This window comes from Juglans regia, chromosome 10 (genome assembly GCF_001411555.2).
Source record: "Juglans regia cultivar Chandler chromosome 10, Walnut 2.0, whole genome shotgun sequence".
NCBI classification, from domain to species: domain Eukaryota; kingdom Viridiplantae; phylum Streptophyta; class Magnoliopsida; order Fagales; family Juglandaceae; genus Juglans; species Juglans regia.
This window is the reverse complement of record NC_049910.1, coordinates 11,159,860-11,180,541: the sequence shown is the minus strand read 5'-3', so window position 1 is coordinate 11,180,541 and position 20,682 is coordinate 11,159,860. Positions and strand designations below refer to the sequence as shown.

Below are 20,682 nucleotides of genomic sequence, written 5' to 3'. Positions count from 1 at the left end.
ATGTCTATATATAATTGACATATGAACCAACACGCATCTAGCTAGGAAGAATCCTGCATTATGCATGCATGAAAGATCGATGGATCTCCCGACCTTTTCTCCAAATTTCCCACTTTTTCTTCAATGAAATCAATTACATATCAAGATATGCGTTGTTATCAACATCAAATTACTACAGTTCCTCATGCCATGCATGGTCTGATCGATGTAGTAGTGTTCCTTTCATGACCAGACAATCATGCAATAAAAATTGTGAAGTCGACAAGACCCACGTACACAATATTGTGGTCCACACTGACATGTACAGTACTATATTAATCAAACATATATATGTTTTTTTCTAAATATTTATATAAGGATATGGTAGGAAAAGTTATATATTTTTGTAATAAAATTTGGTATTATGGTAGCTAGCTAGATTATATATCCGGTCCTTAATTAATTTTGTTTTCTTTATATTTCTTTCCTACAGTACTTTTGATAGTGATGCTTCATCAACCTGAAATCATGCCATTTTCTCTTGTTATCTTTTGCTTTTTCGTTTTTCTCAGTCAATCATTGTAACTCGAGAGTTCTTGATGGAAGATAACATAGTCTGCATGCAGGGCTGGTCAAGGTAGACAGACTTTCACATATTTCATAGGCACAGAAATGTTGTTTCAATTCATATTAGTGTTTTTGAGTTCTAGTACTGCTCTTAGGTTAATAGATAAAGGTTATTTAAAACCTCTAAAAAGTTGATCACCATGAGTTTATTTGATAACTTTAGCCAGAACATTTCATCATTCTTTTAACCATCATCATTATTCCATCATTTCTTGATGCGACATCATATTTTATAACGAATATTTGAATGAGAGTGAGACAAAATATGTTTAAGAAAGTATTTTTCAAGCTCTTGATCGATTGCCTTGTGTCAATAATTTTGTGCGTTTACACGTGATTCCGTTTGGATACTAAGAATATTTCAGATGATCTATAAATAGTAATAAAATAGCTCGAGAATATATGAGAATGGTTGTATTTGGAAGCAGACTAAATCCCTAGAGCACAATGAGCTCCATTTGACGACCCAAAGCTTTCTCAATAATGATGATGCTCTCTGTAAGTAGGCCATTTAAAAGGCAAAGCCTTGAAGTGGATAACTTGCTTTATTTAAAGGTATGGACACCATGAATTGATTAGTGTATAATAAGAAGTTTCTTAACAAAAGAGGTTTATCATGTAAAGAAGGTAGGGCACAAGGATTATCCACCCAAATGATCTTTTGCTTTTGTGATCTTCTACAAAGTAATAGCACATGTGCCTGTCATTATCTCATGTTCATTCCTGTTGCCACCATTTCCTTCATTAACGGATGATTAGTTTAGCCAAATCATTAGGTTTCACATTTCATTAAATGGAAGTCACTAGTTTTACAAATGTCTCTTAAGAAAAAGATCATCTCAATTACATTTGAAATAGGTAGTCGATCTAAAATATATGGAAAAAAAAAGTGCAACAGTATTTCGAGCTATACAAGAGAGAAAATGTCAGATATTGTACAGCATAAAAGTTGAATGTGCTAACAGTATCATGAGCTTCCAAAGTTGGGAGGCAAATACATCCAATGCAATAGAACTGACAACCTCAATTCAAATTGTGGATTTTTTATTAACTAACTCTTTCCTAAGGACATGTCTGCGTATGAAGGTCGTTAAAATATTAATTAAATGATAAAATATACCTCTTTCCATCTATTCATACTTCTAAAATAATTGGTGACTTAATAAGATAGTCTTGGCAGGGTACTATTTCATTCTCTCAAAACACATTGTCCAATTTCATTCTCTCAAAACGAATCCCTCAACCAGTTAATTCAGATTCTCACAAACTGGAGTAGGGTCCATCTGATAGGAGTTCTGACACAACCGATGCCAACCTCAAATTTATTCGGATTCTAAGTGTAGTAATCAATGGATATAAGAGAAGTCTCAAATGGCCCAGTTAAGAAAAGCTAAGATTTCGTTGAAGAATTCTAAATCACATTCTTCTGAATGCCAAGTGCCTCATCAAGCCAAACATATGTAAAGGGAACGTTCAATGAACAACAATAATTACCATTTGCATGTCATGATTTCCATCGCAGTGACTGCCTGATTCCAGTATAGATGAGTCCTAATGACCTCCCAATCAAGGAAACTAGAAAGAATGAGATCGCATCGCTGACTTTGTCAATCACAGCTCTAATCAATGGCATGCTAATGTCAGATAATTCAAGCAATAGGCTGAAGTAATATCTCCTGCGACACATCAATTAACATTAATCAGAAGGCAAACACCGCTCATGCAACCTCAGAACCACCAACGAATAAAATTTTAAGTTGTAGCAGAAACTAATAGATTTGAAGTTACAATGTTCAGTCATTTGGCTCCAGCTTTTGGGACGAGACATCAGTTTTTTCTTTAGATAGCATTGCGACTACATATGTGCATTTACTTTAAAAGTTGGCAAAATCTGGCCTAAATATCTGCCACCATAATTTCAGAAAGGGATATAATGGAGCAGAATTGTAACAGAACTCATCTGATATTGGTCGGAAAAATTGAATGCACAGAGTTTCTGAGATTCAAATCCTATAGGGGCAACAAATATCATGCTCTGTTCCCTCAAGCGGTTAAAAGTTAAAACCCGAAATCATTCATCCAATGAAATTAAATTTATCTTCATTTAAGTCACTTGTCTTCCTCAAGAACCTATACAAGCACCAACTAATTTCTTCTCGCTGGCACCATACCAGGTCAACTCAAAACATGATCAAACTTCCTAAATTGAAATCCTCAAACATACAACGTATTGGATCACCTCAAGATATCCCCTCATGCAGCATGTCTAAAAAGTTTTCAAATCCGCGAAATTCTCCAGTACAGGGTAAAATTGCTAACATAATCAGGCAAGTGTAATTAGGCTGTGTTTGGATAGTGGAGTGATCACTCCATTACTATTCAATATTTTATCATTACTTTTTCACTACTATTTAATCTTTTATCATTACCTTTTTACTATTATTTACAGATCATCTGAGATCACCTCATTATCCAAACGTACTCCTAAAGTTGAATTTAAGATCAGGAATCTCTTGCTTCCATTAATATTTAGAGGTAAATTAAAAATGAAAGACCAGCAATCCTTTTATACCATCTCCTACCATTTCAAGGTTGCATCGAGCAGTGATGGTTGCAAAAAATCTGGGGCAAAGAGAAAGAACATACCATCCTCTCAGGGCCCGTAACTCCTTCATCCGCTTTACAGGCATCGAGACTCGGCTTATCACAGTATGATGTACTTGAGATGACATAGTTTCAGAGTTTTGCAATGTAATCCTCTTCCACCAACTATTGTTCTCAGTCTGGCTATTTCTTGGCACCTCAATAAGTTGGCTCTTAAGGGTGCATAGGTCAAACCGGTCCTCGTACATTGATACAATTGCCTCCACATTTTGATACAGCCACTGGTTCAAAGCCACCTAGTTTTAAAAAGAAAAAATACTTATAAGTCTTGGCAAGGCACTTTTCGGCGAACAATCATTATTCCGATAGTAATATAACATCATACATTTAGAAAAAAAAATCCCCCCACTTTTTTCTCAAAACCGAATCTCCCCCACCAGGGATGAGGCCAAGGGGGGGCGGCAAGGGGGGACCTTGGGTCCCCCGAGGCTCTAACCCAAATATATATATATATATATATATATATTATAATCTTGTATCTAATTTACCTATCTCTCTATTTTTTTGTTTGATTGGCACTCGGTGTCAGAGAACAAAGTTCCGACTTATGCCAGGAGTGCACAGTCCCTCGACAAGGAGTTTCCCGTAAGTGCACTTTAGGTAATTCAAGAGGAAGTTCCCCCAGTCCGATGATCCCTAGAAATTGTTTGCACCCAAGAGGATTTGAACCTTATACATGGAGGGAGCATACCACCAAGACTAAGGCCTTTACCATTTGAGCCAATGCTCAGTTGTTATCTCTCTATTAGTTTTTGATACTTTTGTTCTTGTTCTTGTCCAAAACTCATAACTGGCACTGGCCAATGCTCTTAAATGGCTAGTCTTAAGAGGTGCCTTGCAAAATGTCAACAATTGTTTAATAAATTGTTCATATATATAATCAAATTAGAATTTGGTCTCATTTAGAATTTTGTGGTAACTACATTTTATTTTCTTGTTTTATTTCAAGAAATTAAGTTAAAATATAATAATCATATTAGATTATTTCTCTTTTAAAGTTTGTAATTATCTGGGTGAAACATATTTAACAAAAAACCTCAAGTTCACTAGATAGCTGGCTACGCAGTCTGCAATTGCGCCACTTAAAAACTTTTAAATATATGACTTAATGCTATATATTAATTCAGCAAAACACAAAACTTAGTTTATAATTTACATATATTACCTCTTTTTTTATAAGTCCTATATAGATCATTTCCATAGTCCAACATCTTCTCAGAATTGCAACATATGAAAAGCTTAGATGTAAAATTACCACTATTCATGGAAGAATGCCAAGTTTGAAATTTATTTTTTCTTTCTTATTTTGCCGGGTTTTTTTTTTTTATCAATTTGTTAAGGGTGTTCCTAAAATTTTTTAATTCAACAACTATTTATTCTAGACCTAAAGTACCCGGCCCCTCCAAACTTATAATCCTGGCTTCATCCCTATCCCCCACCCCTCCACCACCATTTACAGTCCCCAAGCCATGAAGAGCAGATAAAATGATAAATAACACAGCCACGTACAATTCTAAAGCCTATTGGAAGTAGTTAGGACTAGAATTAAGTGGATTTAGCAGAGTCTATCTAAAGCCTAGATTGTCGAATGCTTGAAATATGAAACGGCATGGTGCATAAACAGCAGGTCAATATAATTGGCTCACTCAATGCATCACAACATTATAGAGGGAATACATATTACCTAGCTGTAGGAAAAGAACCTTGTACTCTGACCAATAACTAGCTCTCGTGTATGGGAAAATTATATTTGAGATAAATGTAAAAATACAAGTTTCTTTTTATAGTTAAAGTCCAAAAAAATGAGTTATCAAAAAAATGTAAAGTCCAAAAAAAATAAAAGCTGGAATATTAGATGTAAGACCATGGCTGCAAGCATGCCCAATAAATAATGAGTTATAGAGTCAGAAGAGAAGGAAAAGGAAAATGCAAGAAGAAAGAAAGAAGAAAATCTACTAACGTTAATACTGATGCAGTCCAGTTCTTCACCATTTAATAATCATTTTACATCCATATATATTTTGAAGGAGGAGCATTGAACACAAACACAACATCAAATTAGAAGTATAGTTTAAGGAACAAGTTGTGCACAAGAATCAATACTCAAATCTAAGCTGACAAACATTATACCTCATTACGTAATTTTTGGAGTGCCCGGGTTGACAAAGTACACAAAGGCAGACCAAGGCTATTCATTTTATCTGAGAAATTGCCATCCACAGAAATTAGCTCCAAAAATATGCTCGCAATCCCATCAGCTAAAGTTATCACCATATCTTCCAATATGGAAGTTCCATGCAAAATAAATAAGTTTTTGTCATAACAGCAGCCCTCCCTGCTAAAACACATAAATGTAAGCATGAAAGTACCAGATAAAGTTTGGTTAGACATTGGAATGCAAACAAGCAAGCAAGTTGTGACATTAATCTCAAAGGCTCTCCAAGAATGTACTAAAAACAAGCAACCATACCACGTACAGCATAATATGTAAACAAATCTAGCATCATAAATTGCTACACAAACATGCATAGAAAACTAAGACAATTATCAGAGACGTCATATGGTAAATGCTGTCATCGTAATTCTTTTCTTTTTTTTATTGGCACCGGGTATCTAGGAACAGCATTCCAACTAATCCCGGGGGTGCATAGCGCAAGGAGTTTCCCGCAAGTGCCCTTGGGTAATTCAAGGGAAAAATCCCTCAATTTGATGACCCCTATAAATTGTTTGCACCAGTGGGATTCGAACCTGGGATCTTGGAGGGAGCATACCACCAAGACCAAGGCCTTTACCACAACCCCTAAGGGTTCTGTCAGCATAATTCTAAACTAAGGCAACTATTTGAGATGTCATCCGACATCCAGTAAATGCTGCCAGTGTAATTCTAGCAAATAATCCCACTGGGCTTTCTCCCGGATCAAAGCAGATCAACTCGCCTTCTTGTTATCCAAAAGTTGGTTGAATCAGGCAGGTAAGATACATTTTACTCTTCACGAAATCCTAATTTTAATACCAAATACTATGTCCTAATCTTACTCGGTCCCACATTTATACTCCCCATTATTGTCCATTGCTAAAAGATACAATTCAAACTTTTAGATTTATCCCAACACCATTTGCCATTACAAACAATACAACTAGATCCACATTTGAAGAAAATAGTGAGAAGAAACTTAAAAAAAAAAACAGAGTAGATCGTAAGAGCAATTAATGTCACTTGCCTAAAAAATGTTCTTTGTAACCATACTTCGGGTGGCGAAGGAGTATTCTAAAAAACTATTGATCAAATTTTGCAGAAAACCCCAAGGGGTTGGCCCAAGTGGTGAAGGCCTTGGTCTTGGAGTATCACTCCCTTCAAGGTCCAAGGTTCAACATCTCGTGGGTGCAAACAATCCTTTGGGGACACACCCCCTGGTGAATAAGCCAGCGATTTAATCAGTTCCGTGTAAGGAAACTTCTGAGGGTGCGTACGGGACCAGGGTTTACTCTGCAGTGGTGGGTCTGAAGGGCCCTGCCTTGGAGAGGTTCCCCGACATAAGTAAAAAAAAAAAAAAAATTGCAGAAGATAAATGGAATGCCGTAACGAGGACTTAAGCAGATTAGCAAACATGGTATAATCCCAATGATTGATTAACATGTTTAGGAGAGACACAACCAAGACACAGATAATAAAACCGAATTTACCTGAGAGAACCAGAACTTAGAAAGCACAAAAGTTCTGCATATAGATCTCCTTTGCCTGACTTTCTGATGTTCCGTAAAACAGTATCATCTCCCTTTAACTTTTCAAATATCAGAGAAGCAAGTGCCTGACAAGATGGGTAACAAGAAAGGTATTTCATTCAACTTGCTAAATATTGCAAAAACTACAAAGTGGTACATGTAGTGTCCCAATATACATTGTTAGGATTGCCCTCGTTGAGGCAAAGCTCCTTTCCCAACCATGCCACGCATATAGGGTGACAGGACTTTTGAATGATTCCAGCAAAAACTGTCATCCAATTGTCCATCTTAGTTTCAGAATATTTTGCGATTTTATTCACCTGAAAAATAAAATAAAATCATATTTAATCAGTGAGTAGACGAAATATATTCAAACAACTACCAATCAGAAAAAGGAAATAAATTCAAACAACTGAAAGTGTTAAATATTTATTTGACAAGGTAGTGTAAGAGACTCATTGCAAACAAAGAGAAATAAAGACAACTCATTATGGTCCAGTTGTACTTCATGATACAAGCAACAAAATTAGAGATTGCTTGCAGCTTTGTAAAGGTCATACAGGTCCCACAATGCAGAACAAAATCTTAAATTGACTATCTAGGTAACTGTTCATTCTTATGGAGTTTAAATAAAGAGTAATGATGTTCTTCATCCTAGATATTGTCATTCTCAGTTACACTCGGTGATGTGGCACATCTTAAGTGATTTCCATTTAAGTGATTGATATAAGAAGCCAATTGAAATGTGCCACAACCCCAAGTGGGACTGGGGATGACAAATTTTACGATGAAAAGTAGCTCTTAAATAAAATGCTTATATTTGCTTATATTCACTCTTAGCTTTACATATATCTTTCTACATGATAGAAAAAGCTTTTCCTCTAGACAGCTTATTTGGTCCCTAGTTCACTACTATAAATTTGATCAGGGAAGACTTCAACCAGCAATTCTAGCAGTTTGGGACTAGTTACTAGCACCCAAAACAATGGAAGGGGACAGTTTATGATTTTATTTACAAAATCAGCCAATCTTGGAAATGTGAGGTGCAAAAAAAATACTAGGTGAATACAAATGTCAAACTTCAGAAGGATACCAGTGGCAGAAAAATATCAGGATCAAATAAAGATGTGGATTCTCAATATTACGATTAATCTTTCATTCTATGACCCAAGCCTACAAGGTTCACCATATCTGTTTAGGAAAATATTCAAAATTTTGGAACAAAATGTATCGGCCAAATATTATGGAATATAACTCAAATATTGGTTAGAACAAGAATCAACTAGACAGGTAAACATTGAATGAAACCTTGCCATGGGACCCTAATTTCAACTAATTCCATCTAAACATACCACTTGTACCAAGGCATATTCAGAGAAACGTGTCTGTAAGTATATACACACACATATACCCAAGAATATCTATCATTCTATGACCCAAGCTTACAAGGTTCGCCATATCTGTTTAGGAAAATATTCAAAATTTTGGAACAAAAAGTATCGGCCAAATATCATGGAATATAACTCAAATATTGGTTAGAACAAGAATCAACTGGACAGCTAAACATTGAATGAAACCTTGCCATGGGACCCTAATTTCAATTAATTCCATCTAAACATACCACTTGTACCAAGGCACATTCAGAGAAACGTGTCTGTAAGTATATACACACACATATACCTAAGAATATCTATCCTTATGTATTTCTTACATTCTCAAAAGTTTCTTCTTGAACAATTATTAGCAAGTGAGGTATCTATCTCACTTTCCCAACAAAAGGAAGAAATGATACCGTGCAGGGACACAAAAAAGGAAATAATCATGTAATCCCAATGAGTCTAGACTGAGTAAATTATTATTAAAATTACATTCTCAAAGAACTTCTGGAAAATTTACTTTTTCTTCTTTTCCCTGAACGATTTCTGACCAGTGTGACTGGTCATGCAGGCAGGTAAAATGCCCAGTTTCGATTAATGTAAACAAGAGTTCAGCAAAGTGACCGTAGTGGGGAAAAAAAATAGCAACGGTGCCTACTTCTTCCTCAATTTGCTGAAACGAAGCCCACAGCAAACGCAGTCTTGGGCCCTCAGCAACAGCATTCACACTTAAAGGTTGTTTGGCATGATGTTCTTCAAATCCAAGACTGTTGTATCCCAAATTATGGCCATTTTCAAGAGCATTTAGAGAGCCCAAAAGTTTTCCTTTCACCACATCCAAGGCATACTTTGAATCCACTTTGTCATTGTCCTTCGCGGCACTGAAACAAAATAAGTCTCTGGTAACTAAGAGAAAAAAGGAATAGAAAATCAAATGCATTCACTCCTATCCTTAAAGCTTAAAAACAGTCATCTATGTCTGATGGAAATATGCTTCAATCTTGACATCTTTGACATGCTTACCCTTACCTACCAGAAGAGTTTGAGCCTTCAGAGATCACATCATCATTGTAAATATTCTTTGGAAAATTTGGATAAAACTTCCGAACTGGAGTAACTCCAGCAATGTATGTGAGCAATACACTGGAGATCAAGAGCACTTGATCAATAACAGGTATCCAATCAGCGGCTGTTACACCATCAGTGTTTACCAAAGACCCCAAGCACGTAGACTTTAAGGAAGTCTCTCTGAGACAATCACTTAATTTCAAATTTGAGAAATTATGACTAAGCTTGAACATTTTCCATCCTGAGGGTTGGACAACCTGACAGCTTCCATGTGGATACTTTTTACAACTGCAAAGATAGAATGGGAGGGTGACAAATATCATGTCACTTTAGTTTTCAGTTGAAAAGGAACTAGAAAAATGCACCAGAATCTAAAATAACAGATTTCCCATTATTTAGGACACTAAAAACATGTGTTCAGCAGGGCCAAATAGAATATTTGGCTTAGTTGAGGTTTTCATTATGTGCCCCCCCACAAAAAAAAAAGTAGCACGGAAGACCTGAAATTCATTTTACGTTGTTCCATGTTCTTCTTAAAAACAAAAGGAACAATTTTACCAAACATACAACCTGCATAAAAAGGTGGTGAAGCCACGGTGGTTTGGGGATTCAAAACTTAAGGGCTTTTAACAAGGCTCTCCTTAAGGGTGGCTTTAGCAATACCCCAAAAAAGGGGAGGCATTATGGAGGGCTGTTACTTTTTTTTAAGTATTTTTTTTAATTGGCACTGGGTATCCGAGAACAAAGTCCCAACTAATCCCGGGGATGCACAAGCCCTCAACAAGGAGTTTTCCGCAAGTGCATATTGGGTAATTCAAGGGGAAGTTTCCCTGGTCCAATGCCCCTAGAAATTGTTTGCACTCAAGAGGATTCAAACCTTAGACTTGGAGAGAGCATACCACCAAGACCAAAGCCTTTACCACTTGAGCCAGGGGTTGGAGGGCTATTATTACTTCCAAGTATGGGAGTACTTAATTTGGAAGTTTTGCTAGACACTTAAGATTTGCAGTTGGCAATGACTCCAAGATTAGATTTTGGCATTAGAAACTTGGTGGAGATAGAAATCTCAAGGTTGCATTCCCAGCTCTATTTCAGATTGCACTTAAACAGAATGCTTCAGTAGCAGACCTAAGGGAAAGTCCTAGTGGTTCTTTGCAATGGAATGTCAGTTTTCTCAAAGCAACTCAGGACTGAGATATGGGTGCTATTACATAATTTTTCAGCCTGATGTACTCTAAAAGTACAGGTAGTCTTGTGATAAATAAGATGATTTGGATTCAGTCCGAGAGAAATTCTCTGTTCAGTCTGTGTACAAGGCTATGACAGGCCAGAACTATAACCCTTTTCCTTGGAAGGGTATTTAGAGGAGTAAGGTGCCTCTTAAGGTTGCTTCTTTGGTTGGACCGCCTCTTAAGGAAGCAGAGGATTATTCTTATTAATTAGTGGTGGTGAATCCATGCATCATTTCTTACTCCATTGTGAGGTGGCCAGGGTCTTATGTGATGATATTTTCAAGGAACTGGGCTTCGTGGGTAATGCCTAGGAGGGTGGTGGATCTCCTTTCCAGCTAGAGAGGTCTTCAAGGTAATCCCCAAATTGCAGCGGTATGAAAGATGGTTCCCTTATATCTTATGTGGTGCATTTGGTTGGAGAGGAATGACAAGAGCTTCGAAAATAGGGAACGCTCAATGGAAGAACTAAGAAGATTTTTTTTCAATGCTTTATTCTTATGGGAATCTGTTATTGATTTCAATGGAGCTAGATTTCATGATTTTCTTGTTTCTTTTTCAAGCCCTAATTCTCACTAAGTGTTTCCTCTTGAATACTTCCTAAGTAGTTGGGCTATGCCTACTCATTTGATTCAATAAAATTCTATTTTACATATAAGAAAAAGATAGTGAAGCCATAATCACAAAAGCATAGAGTACCGAGTGTGGGGCCAAAGTCACAAGAGCAACAAAAGTGCAGAGTAAAAGGCCAGGAAGGAAATAAGCAAATAGACCTTTGAGCTATCCTGAAGTGAGTGTTCCGGGCCATGCAACCCCTCTCCTTGATGTAACATCTCTGCATACGAAGCTTGACACACGATGGTGAAGCCACGTATTCTGTCATTGGTATAATATCTATATCCTCGATCAAAACATTGCATAGCTCGCAAGCATATTGGAATACATTTGAATGAACACAGCTACCATATCAGATCCTATGCAAACCCATTACAATATAATCAGTTTCCAGAACCCATAAAAAACTGGGTCAAATGTAAAATGCAGCAAAAAAAAAAAAAAAAATCCACCAATAATTATTGAAAAAAGCACAAGGTTATAAACATAAATTGAAGGAAGAGAAATTAGCTTTCCACCGCTCTGTAAGGCTGTTCAAGTGAGAAAAACGAAAAGCCAAAAAGAAATTGCAGCACTCTTTATTTTTTGCGCTTCTCATTCATCCCGGAGTATAGAGGAAACCTAACTTTCTATCGGTTGTAATCCATAAAACCACACATTTTGCTACCCCAGATTAACACACACATTTCGAGAACCCGCACACACTTCCATTCAAAATAAGCAAAAAATGTGAATCTACTTGAACACATCTACTGATTCAAATTCATCAGTAATATAAAGTTCTCAAGTTGGGTTAGCTCCGTTCTCCACATGAGGATAATGCAACAACTTGACACAAATTAGGGAAAAAAAAAAAAATTTCTCGCTACTAAATATAACCAAAATCATTAAGATCCATATTCAATCACTTACATATACTAAAAAAGTAAAGCCCAAATGCTTCATAAGACGTGCACGAAATGCAGCTACCAATGACGGATACGATTCGAACCAATAATTTTGACCAACTTAAATAAGAAGGCAGAGAATATGAGAGAGAGAGAGAGAGAGAGAGAGAGGCTGGAGTGGAGTCAAAGCAATGTTGAAGTCAAATTTAGGGTAACTGGGTAAGGGTTTTACGAGATTTATGTATGAGATAAGAGGTAGCAAATACGGAGAAGATATTGATCAGACAAAAACTCGGAGCTAAAGAAGATTGGGAGGATTGGATTTGTGCGTACCTGGTTTTTTTCTCCAACTCATACGACTCGCTCTTCTTACTTTCGTCAGTACATGGGTAACTACGGCCCGCGGTGATAAGTGACATTTTAAGAATATTTGAGAAATTTTTTTTATGTATTTGTTCGTTGGATTTTATAAAAGAAAAATCATTTTTATGATTCTTCCACCACAACACCATCATGTAATTTTTTATTTTTATTTATTTATTTTTTATTATTTTTTAAGATAGAACAAATTCCTTTCATATGTAATGGGACATTACAATTTTAACCTGAGACATATAGAATACAAGCCAATTACTATTTTTAAGGCTTCTCAATATACAAATTTCTTTGTGATTGACATAGACTAATCCATTACTATAACTCTCTGCAGAAAAACCATTTGGGAGAGCACTCTGTCTTAAGATAGATTTAACAAATCTCAAATTATGTCCTAAGACAAAATTAAACAACCTTAGATGACACACTCTATAGACAAAAATTCAAGAGACTATGTGTTCTTTTTTCATTTTAACCTAAAACAAAGAAAATAATAGAAAACTAAAAGATACATGAGAAAATAGCGAATTACAGCTTGGAAAGCTGTAAATTCACATTTTCAACCTTAGAGAAAATCAAAACTACAAACATCGAGGCTGTGGTGGTGAGTGAGGGACATGAGCCATCCTAGAAGTACGGCGGAATGTCATGTCTGAAGAAATCAATGGCCCTGGTCCCAAAAAAGCCGTGCGTGATGGCGATAGAGCTCCTCTTGCGGTGTGTCGTGTGGATGCCATGCACACACTTTGGGCCTCGCATGTGGCTCACGCTTCGTTTCGTTCAATGAAATTCTTCGTCAATCTGAATGATCGGCACCTTGGGAATCTTGCAATAAGGCGCGTGGTGGTCGTTTGGTTCCGAAGAATAACAGATATGCATTTCGCCTTACTATGAACGAAAAACAAACAAAACCAAAAAAATTAAAAAAATAAAAACTAGAGAGAAGAGTGAGGAGGGATGAGAGAGGGAGGGAGGAGCTAAAGCTCCAGCCCCCTCCTCTTGTCTATGTTGTTTTTTTTTGGGAGGGGGGCATTTTTAATTTTTTATTTAAACATAAATATTGATGTGTAAATATATGTATTTAAATAAAATGACAAAAATAATAAATCACATATTTGTGTATAGTGTAGGAATGATGAGTAGCATTTTTCAATAAAATTAAAAAATTATTAACTATTTAAAAAAATAATTTTTTGGATAACTTTTGTTTGACAAATACTTAAGAAAAATTTACAAAAAACTTATTTCTCCATATGTCAGTTATTGATATGTTGAAAATTATGAAATTTTAAATTAAAATAAAATTGATAAAATGAGTTATACTTAAAAGTGTAAGTATATATAGCACTACTCTTTTTATTTTATTTTCATAATAGTTGTTCTAATTTTTGTATCTTTTGTTTTTCATTAAAATCTAGCAAATGATTCAATAAGAAGTTGACTTTTATTTACATTGATAAATGTTTAGATTGATGTTATAATTTAAAAAACAAAAATAGTTAGCTAGAATATGGTCATAACTTTTAACAAATTCTTAATTAGGATTCGATTTCTAAAAGACAATTGTCATGTGGTCAGATATGAAAATAATAGAATTTCAATATTTGGCAATTTATTTCCACAGCAATATATCATTTTAAATAATAATAAAAATATATATTTTTCATTAGAAAACTAAAAGCATATGAATAATTAAAAAAATATACCCCCTCAATAAAGAACCATCATGGTTAAAATGGCCCAAAACCTCAAAACAAGATGGTGGCGAAGATCCCTTTGTGGGGGTGGTACAGGCCACCTTGCAAGGTGGTTTGCCATCACCCTACGCGAAGGTGGTCGATGAGCACAACTTTTCGTGTAGGGGTCAAATCAATAACTTATAATTTAGTCTCGAAATAAAGTAAAAACTCAAGCTAAGTGAAAGCCAATAAAAGATAAAAACAAGTTGACTCAGACTTCTAAAAAGAAAGGGGTTCACAAGTTAAGTTGACTAAATCATTCCAAAGAAATAGACATCTATATAAAGAGGAGATCCCACAAATTTAGTAGGTTCTCCACAGAAGCTCCTTACGTACAGACTCCACTACACACACAATGATTCCAAATGAGCATCCCTAAATTTCTCCATTATATTGTAATATATGTGAGGTCATGAGAGATTGTAAAATCGTCTATTATAGTAGATTTAGCCACTAAACAACTCGTGGACGTAGGTATTATGCCGAACTACGTAAATTCATGTGTTTCTTTATTTATTTTTATTTGCTTATGTGTTATTTATTTCATGGATAAAAGCAAAGAATACTGTATTGAAGCCTAAATTATCATTGTAGGCTGATGATAATTATTTCTTTTGTTCCAGCAGCCTATTATGCAAATTTTAGACATTAACACTTCGACTCATTATAGGAATGATACAGGAAAAATTTCTTCTCTATCTCTTGATAACTATTTTTTATAGGACGAGTCAATTTTATCTTTTCCTAAAAGAAGGTTTATATTATTTATTTTTTAATGATTTTATAAGAATATATTTTTATTGTATTTTGAATAAAGTGATGCACATAGAAATGAATGGCCATGTATTAGGTTTTTATTAGCATTTTTTTTTAATTAGAAATCGAGATAGACATAGTAATATAATTTTGGATTTGTAATAAAGTGAAAATTCAATGCACTTTTTCAAAATAGTAAAAAATAGCAATCTTACCATTAACTCATATAAATAATTGTTCTCTCTGAAACATGTCAAATCCTATCTTTTAATATTTAATTATTAAAATAATTTAATTAATATTAAATTTGCAGATTTTCTCAAAGTGTCTTGTCAAATCCTATCTTTTAATATTTAATTATTAAACTCATTTAACTAATATTTAATTTACATTACTCCTATAATTTGACTACCAAACTATTAAATTACCACTTTACTCTAAATTATAGCTTATTTTATATAGAATTGCTACATACAGGTAAAATTTATGCATGTATGTGGACACCTCTAATGTGGCTAAATGCCTCCTCATCGTCTATATTAAAATAAAATAAAAAAAGGAAAAAGGCTTGAAAAGGTAAGGAAAGAGACCTTTGTCGGCAGTTTTTCAGCAAGAAATTTCAGTTCAAAATCGATCTCGTGCGTTCTGCCCCTCGATGTCGAATCAAGTAAGATCCAAGATCAAAACTTTTGATTTTGTTCATCTGATTAGTTTTATGTGAAGAACTCTATGAAAATATTTCTTACTGAGAGAGAGATGTGTTAGGAGGTTAGTTTTATGTGAAAGGACAGGCATGTCTGGCAAATGTTATTGCAAATGCTTGGCGAAGTCTTATTCCTAAGCTTGAAGCCTCCTCTTGAGAAAAGAATTCCATAAGTAGAGCATAGTCAATATCCAAGGTGATAATTGCTAGGAAACAGATCAAAGTACTTGTTCACTTGGGTTGTTTCTCACGGATGAGAGGGCCAGCTCTTACTGTGGAAAAACTTTACCTTTCGGCTGATTATGCTCTTCTGGTGTTGCACGAGATTGTGCTGGTTTTTTTTTTCTCTTTTTTTTCTCCCTTAAAAAGAAATGTACAAATTCAAATCTAAGTAAGAAAGCAGGTCAATCTTCTGAGCATCGACTACATAGAAAAACTTTCCATTTTTTGTGTTTCTTTCAAAAAATAAAGTCTATTAAAAGTCTTTATAAGATTAATAAAATGCCCAGATTACAGTTCTGTAAACACAGAGAAGTTGGTTTGTGATTAATAATTGTTAGTTGCGAAATCTCTCTTTCCCCTCAACTTATTTGGCTTCATGCAATATACTATGAAAAATTATAGACGCAGGCACCAGGTTGGGCAATAATTCTAGGCGTTGTAACAGTTCTACAGTTTTATGTGAGCATTTTTGTAGTTTTTATGTGAGAGGAGCTGAGGATTTTAGATAGATTCTCCTCTTTGAGAGGAAGATGCCATTTTCAGCATTGGGCAATAATTTAGTATTGAGAGTTTGTATTGATGAATCTGTCAGATAGTTTTTAAAAAATAATTGAAATGACTGAATGATGAATTTCCAACAGAACATGAAGAAAACTCTCGATTATAAAGTCCATAAAAATTTGTTCTTATATTTGATTTTGGGTTTTGTGTTAAGGATATTGGCTTTGTTTTAAAGATTTGAAGAAATGGGTTTTTGTTTTCAACTGGGTTTTAAGATTAGAAGACCAGATCAAATTAGAGTAATAAAACATGAGACTATTTATAAAGCCAAAATGGGGAAAGAGTCAAAAACCAATTTAGAGTCATAAATCAACAACCAGTTTGCATTATCATTTTGGCTATCACCTTTTTAGATTTATACAAGATTTCAATATTCTATTTTGAATTGTCTAGATGAAGAAATAGAAAGAAGATACATCTCACATAACATCACCTGTTGTAAATCCATCAACCCAAGTATTGTAATATTATTTCAACAGTTATCGTGTGTTTATTTTATGTGTAGTCAATGCCAACTTGGGTTGATTAACATTATTGTGTGTTATATTTATGACATATTGAGACCACATTATCCAGATTTTTCAAACTACATGCATGGCTACTATGGTCCAGTACCTCATGCGTGGGTACCATCTTTTGTGCATTCTCCAAGTGCCAACCCATATGCATGAAACAATCAGGTGATGTAGATGGTAAAATATACATGGGCACCAATTTTATGAACTTGAATATTTGTTCTAATTATATTTTTTTTTTGAAAAAATTATAGCAATCGAGTAGTTTCACTGCCTTAAGTAGTTCCGCTGCCTTGTATAGTTCCACCATACCAGTGATGGGACCTCCTCCAACTGCCTACCCATTTTCATGGAGCTACCAGTGATGCTTTCTAGATGTGGTAACATTAAATAACATTTAATTATTTATGTGGGTATTGATAACATTTTTTATATAATGCTAGCAACATCCATGGAACTCTACTTCCGTTGTCACATCAAGTTCTGTTGCCACGTTAAGTTCCATTGCCATGTCAAGTTTCATTGCCTTGAATAGTTCCATTACCTTGTATAGTTCCTTCATACCAGTGAAGAGACCTCCTCCAATCAGGTGATAATTTCAAGTTTTCATGCACTTAGTATGATTTTGAGTTTTAATCTTTTTAGTTTTTGGTAAATTGCAACAATATCCATGGATGCCTAGTTCCACTGCCTTGTCTAGTTTCGCTACCAGTGCTAGCTCTAGTGTAGCTAGTAGCTCGTGCTATGCTTTACCAGCATTTATTCCTCCTGCAAATGTCAACCCATATCCATGTAGCAGTGAGGTGATGGGTTTATTTTCCACATGATTGTACTGTGTATCCATCCTTTTCCACAACAGATATTTATCTGTTATAATTGTTTTCTTTTAAATATCAAGAAAATAAGACATAACAAAGTCACTCTGTTGAGGCAATTAGTGACGCATCCCTTGACTCAATAGAAATTGAAGCACAATCTACTGCCTCTTTGGGTAATACTATTGATACCAAGGAGGCTACCAGTTCCTGGACACTATCCACGGAGCCTACTTTAGGGTGTGATATCACTGAGGAGCCAAAGGTAATGATGTGCTTTGAATAAAAAAAATGAGTTGGTTGCTTACTATAAACATTACGATAAACAATGTGGATTTGAGATAATGACACAAAGCAGTAAAAGGGATAAGGATGAGACTATCATATATGTCACTCTAGGATGTGCTCGTGGTGGCAAGGCACGGAATCGGACATCAAATATCTTTAAGCCTTGGCCAACAAGCAAGATAGATTGCAAGGCAATGATGAATATGTTGTTAAAGAATGAGAAGTTGTGTGTCACATTGGTATTTAACACACGATCATATGCTAAGTCCAAAAACATCCAGGTTTTTCAGATGCAATAGAGAAGTTAGTGAGTCAATTAAGAGGGTTTTGGATACAAATGATGAGGTTGGCATATGGATGAATAAGAGTTTCCAAGCTATCGTGACTGATGCAGGTGGGTTTGAGAACATACTTTTTGGGGAAAAAAATTATCTTAACTATATTGATAAGGCACATCACCTACGGTTGGGGAAAGGTGGTGCACAAGTGCTACTTGAGTATTTTCGAGGGATGTAATACAAGAATGATGGCTTTTATGGCATAATGGATTTGGATGATGATGATAGGATAAGGATTGTCTTGGGCGGACGCCCATAGTAGAGAGGTGTACAACTACTTTGGAGATGTGGCAACATTCGAAACCACGTATCTAACAAATAGATATGGAATGTCATTTGCACCTTTCGTGGGTATAAATTACCATGGGCAGTCAATCCTCTTGGGTGCATGGCTTATTTCAAGCGAGGATATAGAATCATTTATGTGTTTATTTAAAACTTGGCTTGATTGGATGGATGGAAAGATGCCGAATACTATTATTACAAATCAAGATCGCGCAATGAAAAATGCTATCGCCATTGTGTTCCCTAACATGCGTCATAGATATTACTTATGGCACATACTGCGTAAGGTCCCTGAGAAGCTTGGTATCCTTAGTCAATATAAATGTGGCCTAAAAAGTAAGTTGTTATCTTGTGTCTATGACTCCCTTACTATCGAGGAGTTTGAGTTGGGTTGGAATGTTCTTATTACAACGTACAACTTGCAAGAAAACGTTTGGTTGCAAAGCTTATTTGTAGAGCGAGAGTTTTGGGTGATGGTATATTTGAAGAATTCGTTTTAGGCTGAAATGAGTACAACTCAGCGTAGTGAGAGCATGAACGCTTTCTTCAACGGCTATGTGCATGCTAAGACAAACCTAAAAGAGTTTGTTGATCAGTTTGATAGTGCATTGAAGAAAAAAATTAAGAATGAAAACCAAGCAGACTTTCATTCATTTAACTTCACAATTCCGCTCATATCACACTTGGCACTTGAGAAGAAGTTTCAAGAAGTGTACACGAATGCCAAATTCAGGGAGGTTCAATCCGAGATAATGGGAACGATTTATTGTCCTTGCTATTTTCAGAAACAAGATAGAGTAATCGCAACTTACTATGTTGATGATGAAATTAAAGTTGAAGATTTTATCAAAGAGATTGTTTATACTGTTTACTTAATGAGACCGAGTTGGAGGCAAAGTGTCTATGCGGGTTGTTTGAGATGCGAGGGATACTGTGTAAACATATCCTTGCCATATTTTCAGCTAGAAAAGTCTGTGGGTTGCCTGAAAAGTACATATTAGATCGGTAGAGAAATGACATAAAATGCAGGTATACTATTATTCCAAGTAGTTATGACAAGAAGGATCAAAGGCTTGAAACGTTTAGATATAAACGTATATTGAAATTTTGTTATGAAGTAATAACAAATGCAGCGTCATGCGATGCGTATACTAAGGATATGGTCTCGAAGTTGTATGTGATGAATGAGGTATATTGCACCTTGAATCCCCACAACATAGTTTCAAATATTGGATTAAGTACTGTTCATGCAACCACAGGAGGAAGTTCTAAAAAAGTACTAAGTCTCCATGTTATTAGAGGCAATGGAAGACCCTCGTCTAAGAGGAGGATGTCGACTATGAAGGAAAATGTGAAGAAAATAAAAACTAAGGCTGCTAAAAACCGCAATTACAAGGGAAAAGGCAAACCGATGAGCACATGGAATGCAAGTTATGTTAGTGGTTAGTTGATTTTTGCTTATATAGTGCCATATGTTGCTTATATAGTATTTGATAATATATATTTTTTTGGCTTATTTTTGGATTGTCAGCGGCGGCGTAGATTGAACACCGAACTATTGGAAAGCAGCGAAAACCAAATCAACCCATCGATGATGGGTACACAAGAAAATGTACAAACATCTGTGATGGCCAACCAAGAAAATGTATAACAACCAGTGGTAAAAGATAGTGTACAAATTACAGTGATGGAGACATAAAAAAGTGTATATTTACATGATTTTCTTATTTAACGTATTTGTATGTTCTTATGTGTGTCTTACTTTCTCTACTATTACATATACAGATGCAACTGGAAATGGATGGAACACAACCTTCGACGGCAAAAGGAACACAATAAGAAAGTAGTTTGAATATGGCTAGTGGAGTATGTTGTTACTTGATTATGGTTTAATGTTGTGTATTAGAGGTGATTTAA

At 35.3% G+C, this 20,682-nt stretch overlaps 1 protein-coding gene across 4 annotated transcripts; it reads right to left on the bottom strand.

Moving 5' to 3' along the window:
- Positions 1 to 1,902: 1,902 nt before the first annotated feature.
- LOC108991730 lies at positions 1,903 to 12,573 on the bottom strand. 4 transcript variants are annotated; one of them, XM_018966107.2, is made up of 9 exons: positions 12,502 to 12,573; positions 11,440 to 11,640; positions 9,399 to 9,725; positions 9,028 to 9,250; positions 7,170 to 7,313; positions 6,955 to 7,079; positions 5,401 to 5,605; positions 3,253 to 3,506; positions 1,903 to 2,282 (listed from the first exon to the last, which is right to left on the bottom strand). In XM_018966107.2, the coding sequence occupies exons 2-9, from the start codon at positions 11,547 to 11,549 to the stop codon at positions 2,111 to 2,113; spliced, it is 1,560 nt and encodes a 519-aa protein (XP_018821652.1). In that variant the 5' UTR covers positions 11,550 to 11,640; positions 12,502 to 12,573; the 3' UTR covers positions 1,903 to 2,110. The 4 variants fall into 4 exon arrangements, with proteins under 4 accessions (XP_018821652.1, XP_018821651.1, XP_035550896.1 ...); XM_018966106.2 differs by lacking the exon at positions 12,502 to 12,573 and adding an exon at positions 12,194 to 12,490; XM_035695003.1 differs by lacking the exon at positions 9,399 to 9,725.
- Between the last annotated feature and the right edge of the window lie 8,109 nt (positions 12,574 to 20,682).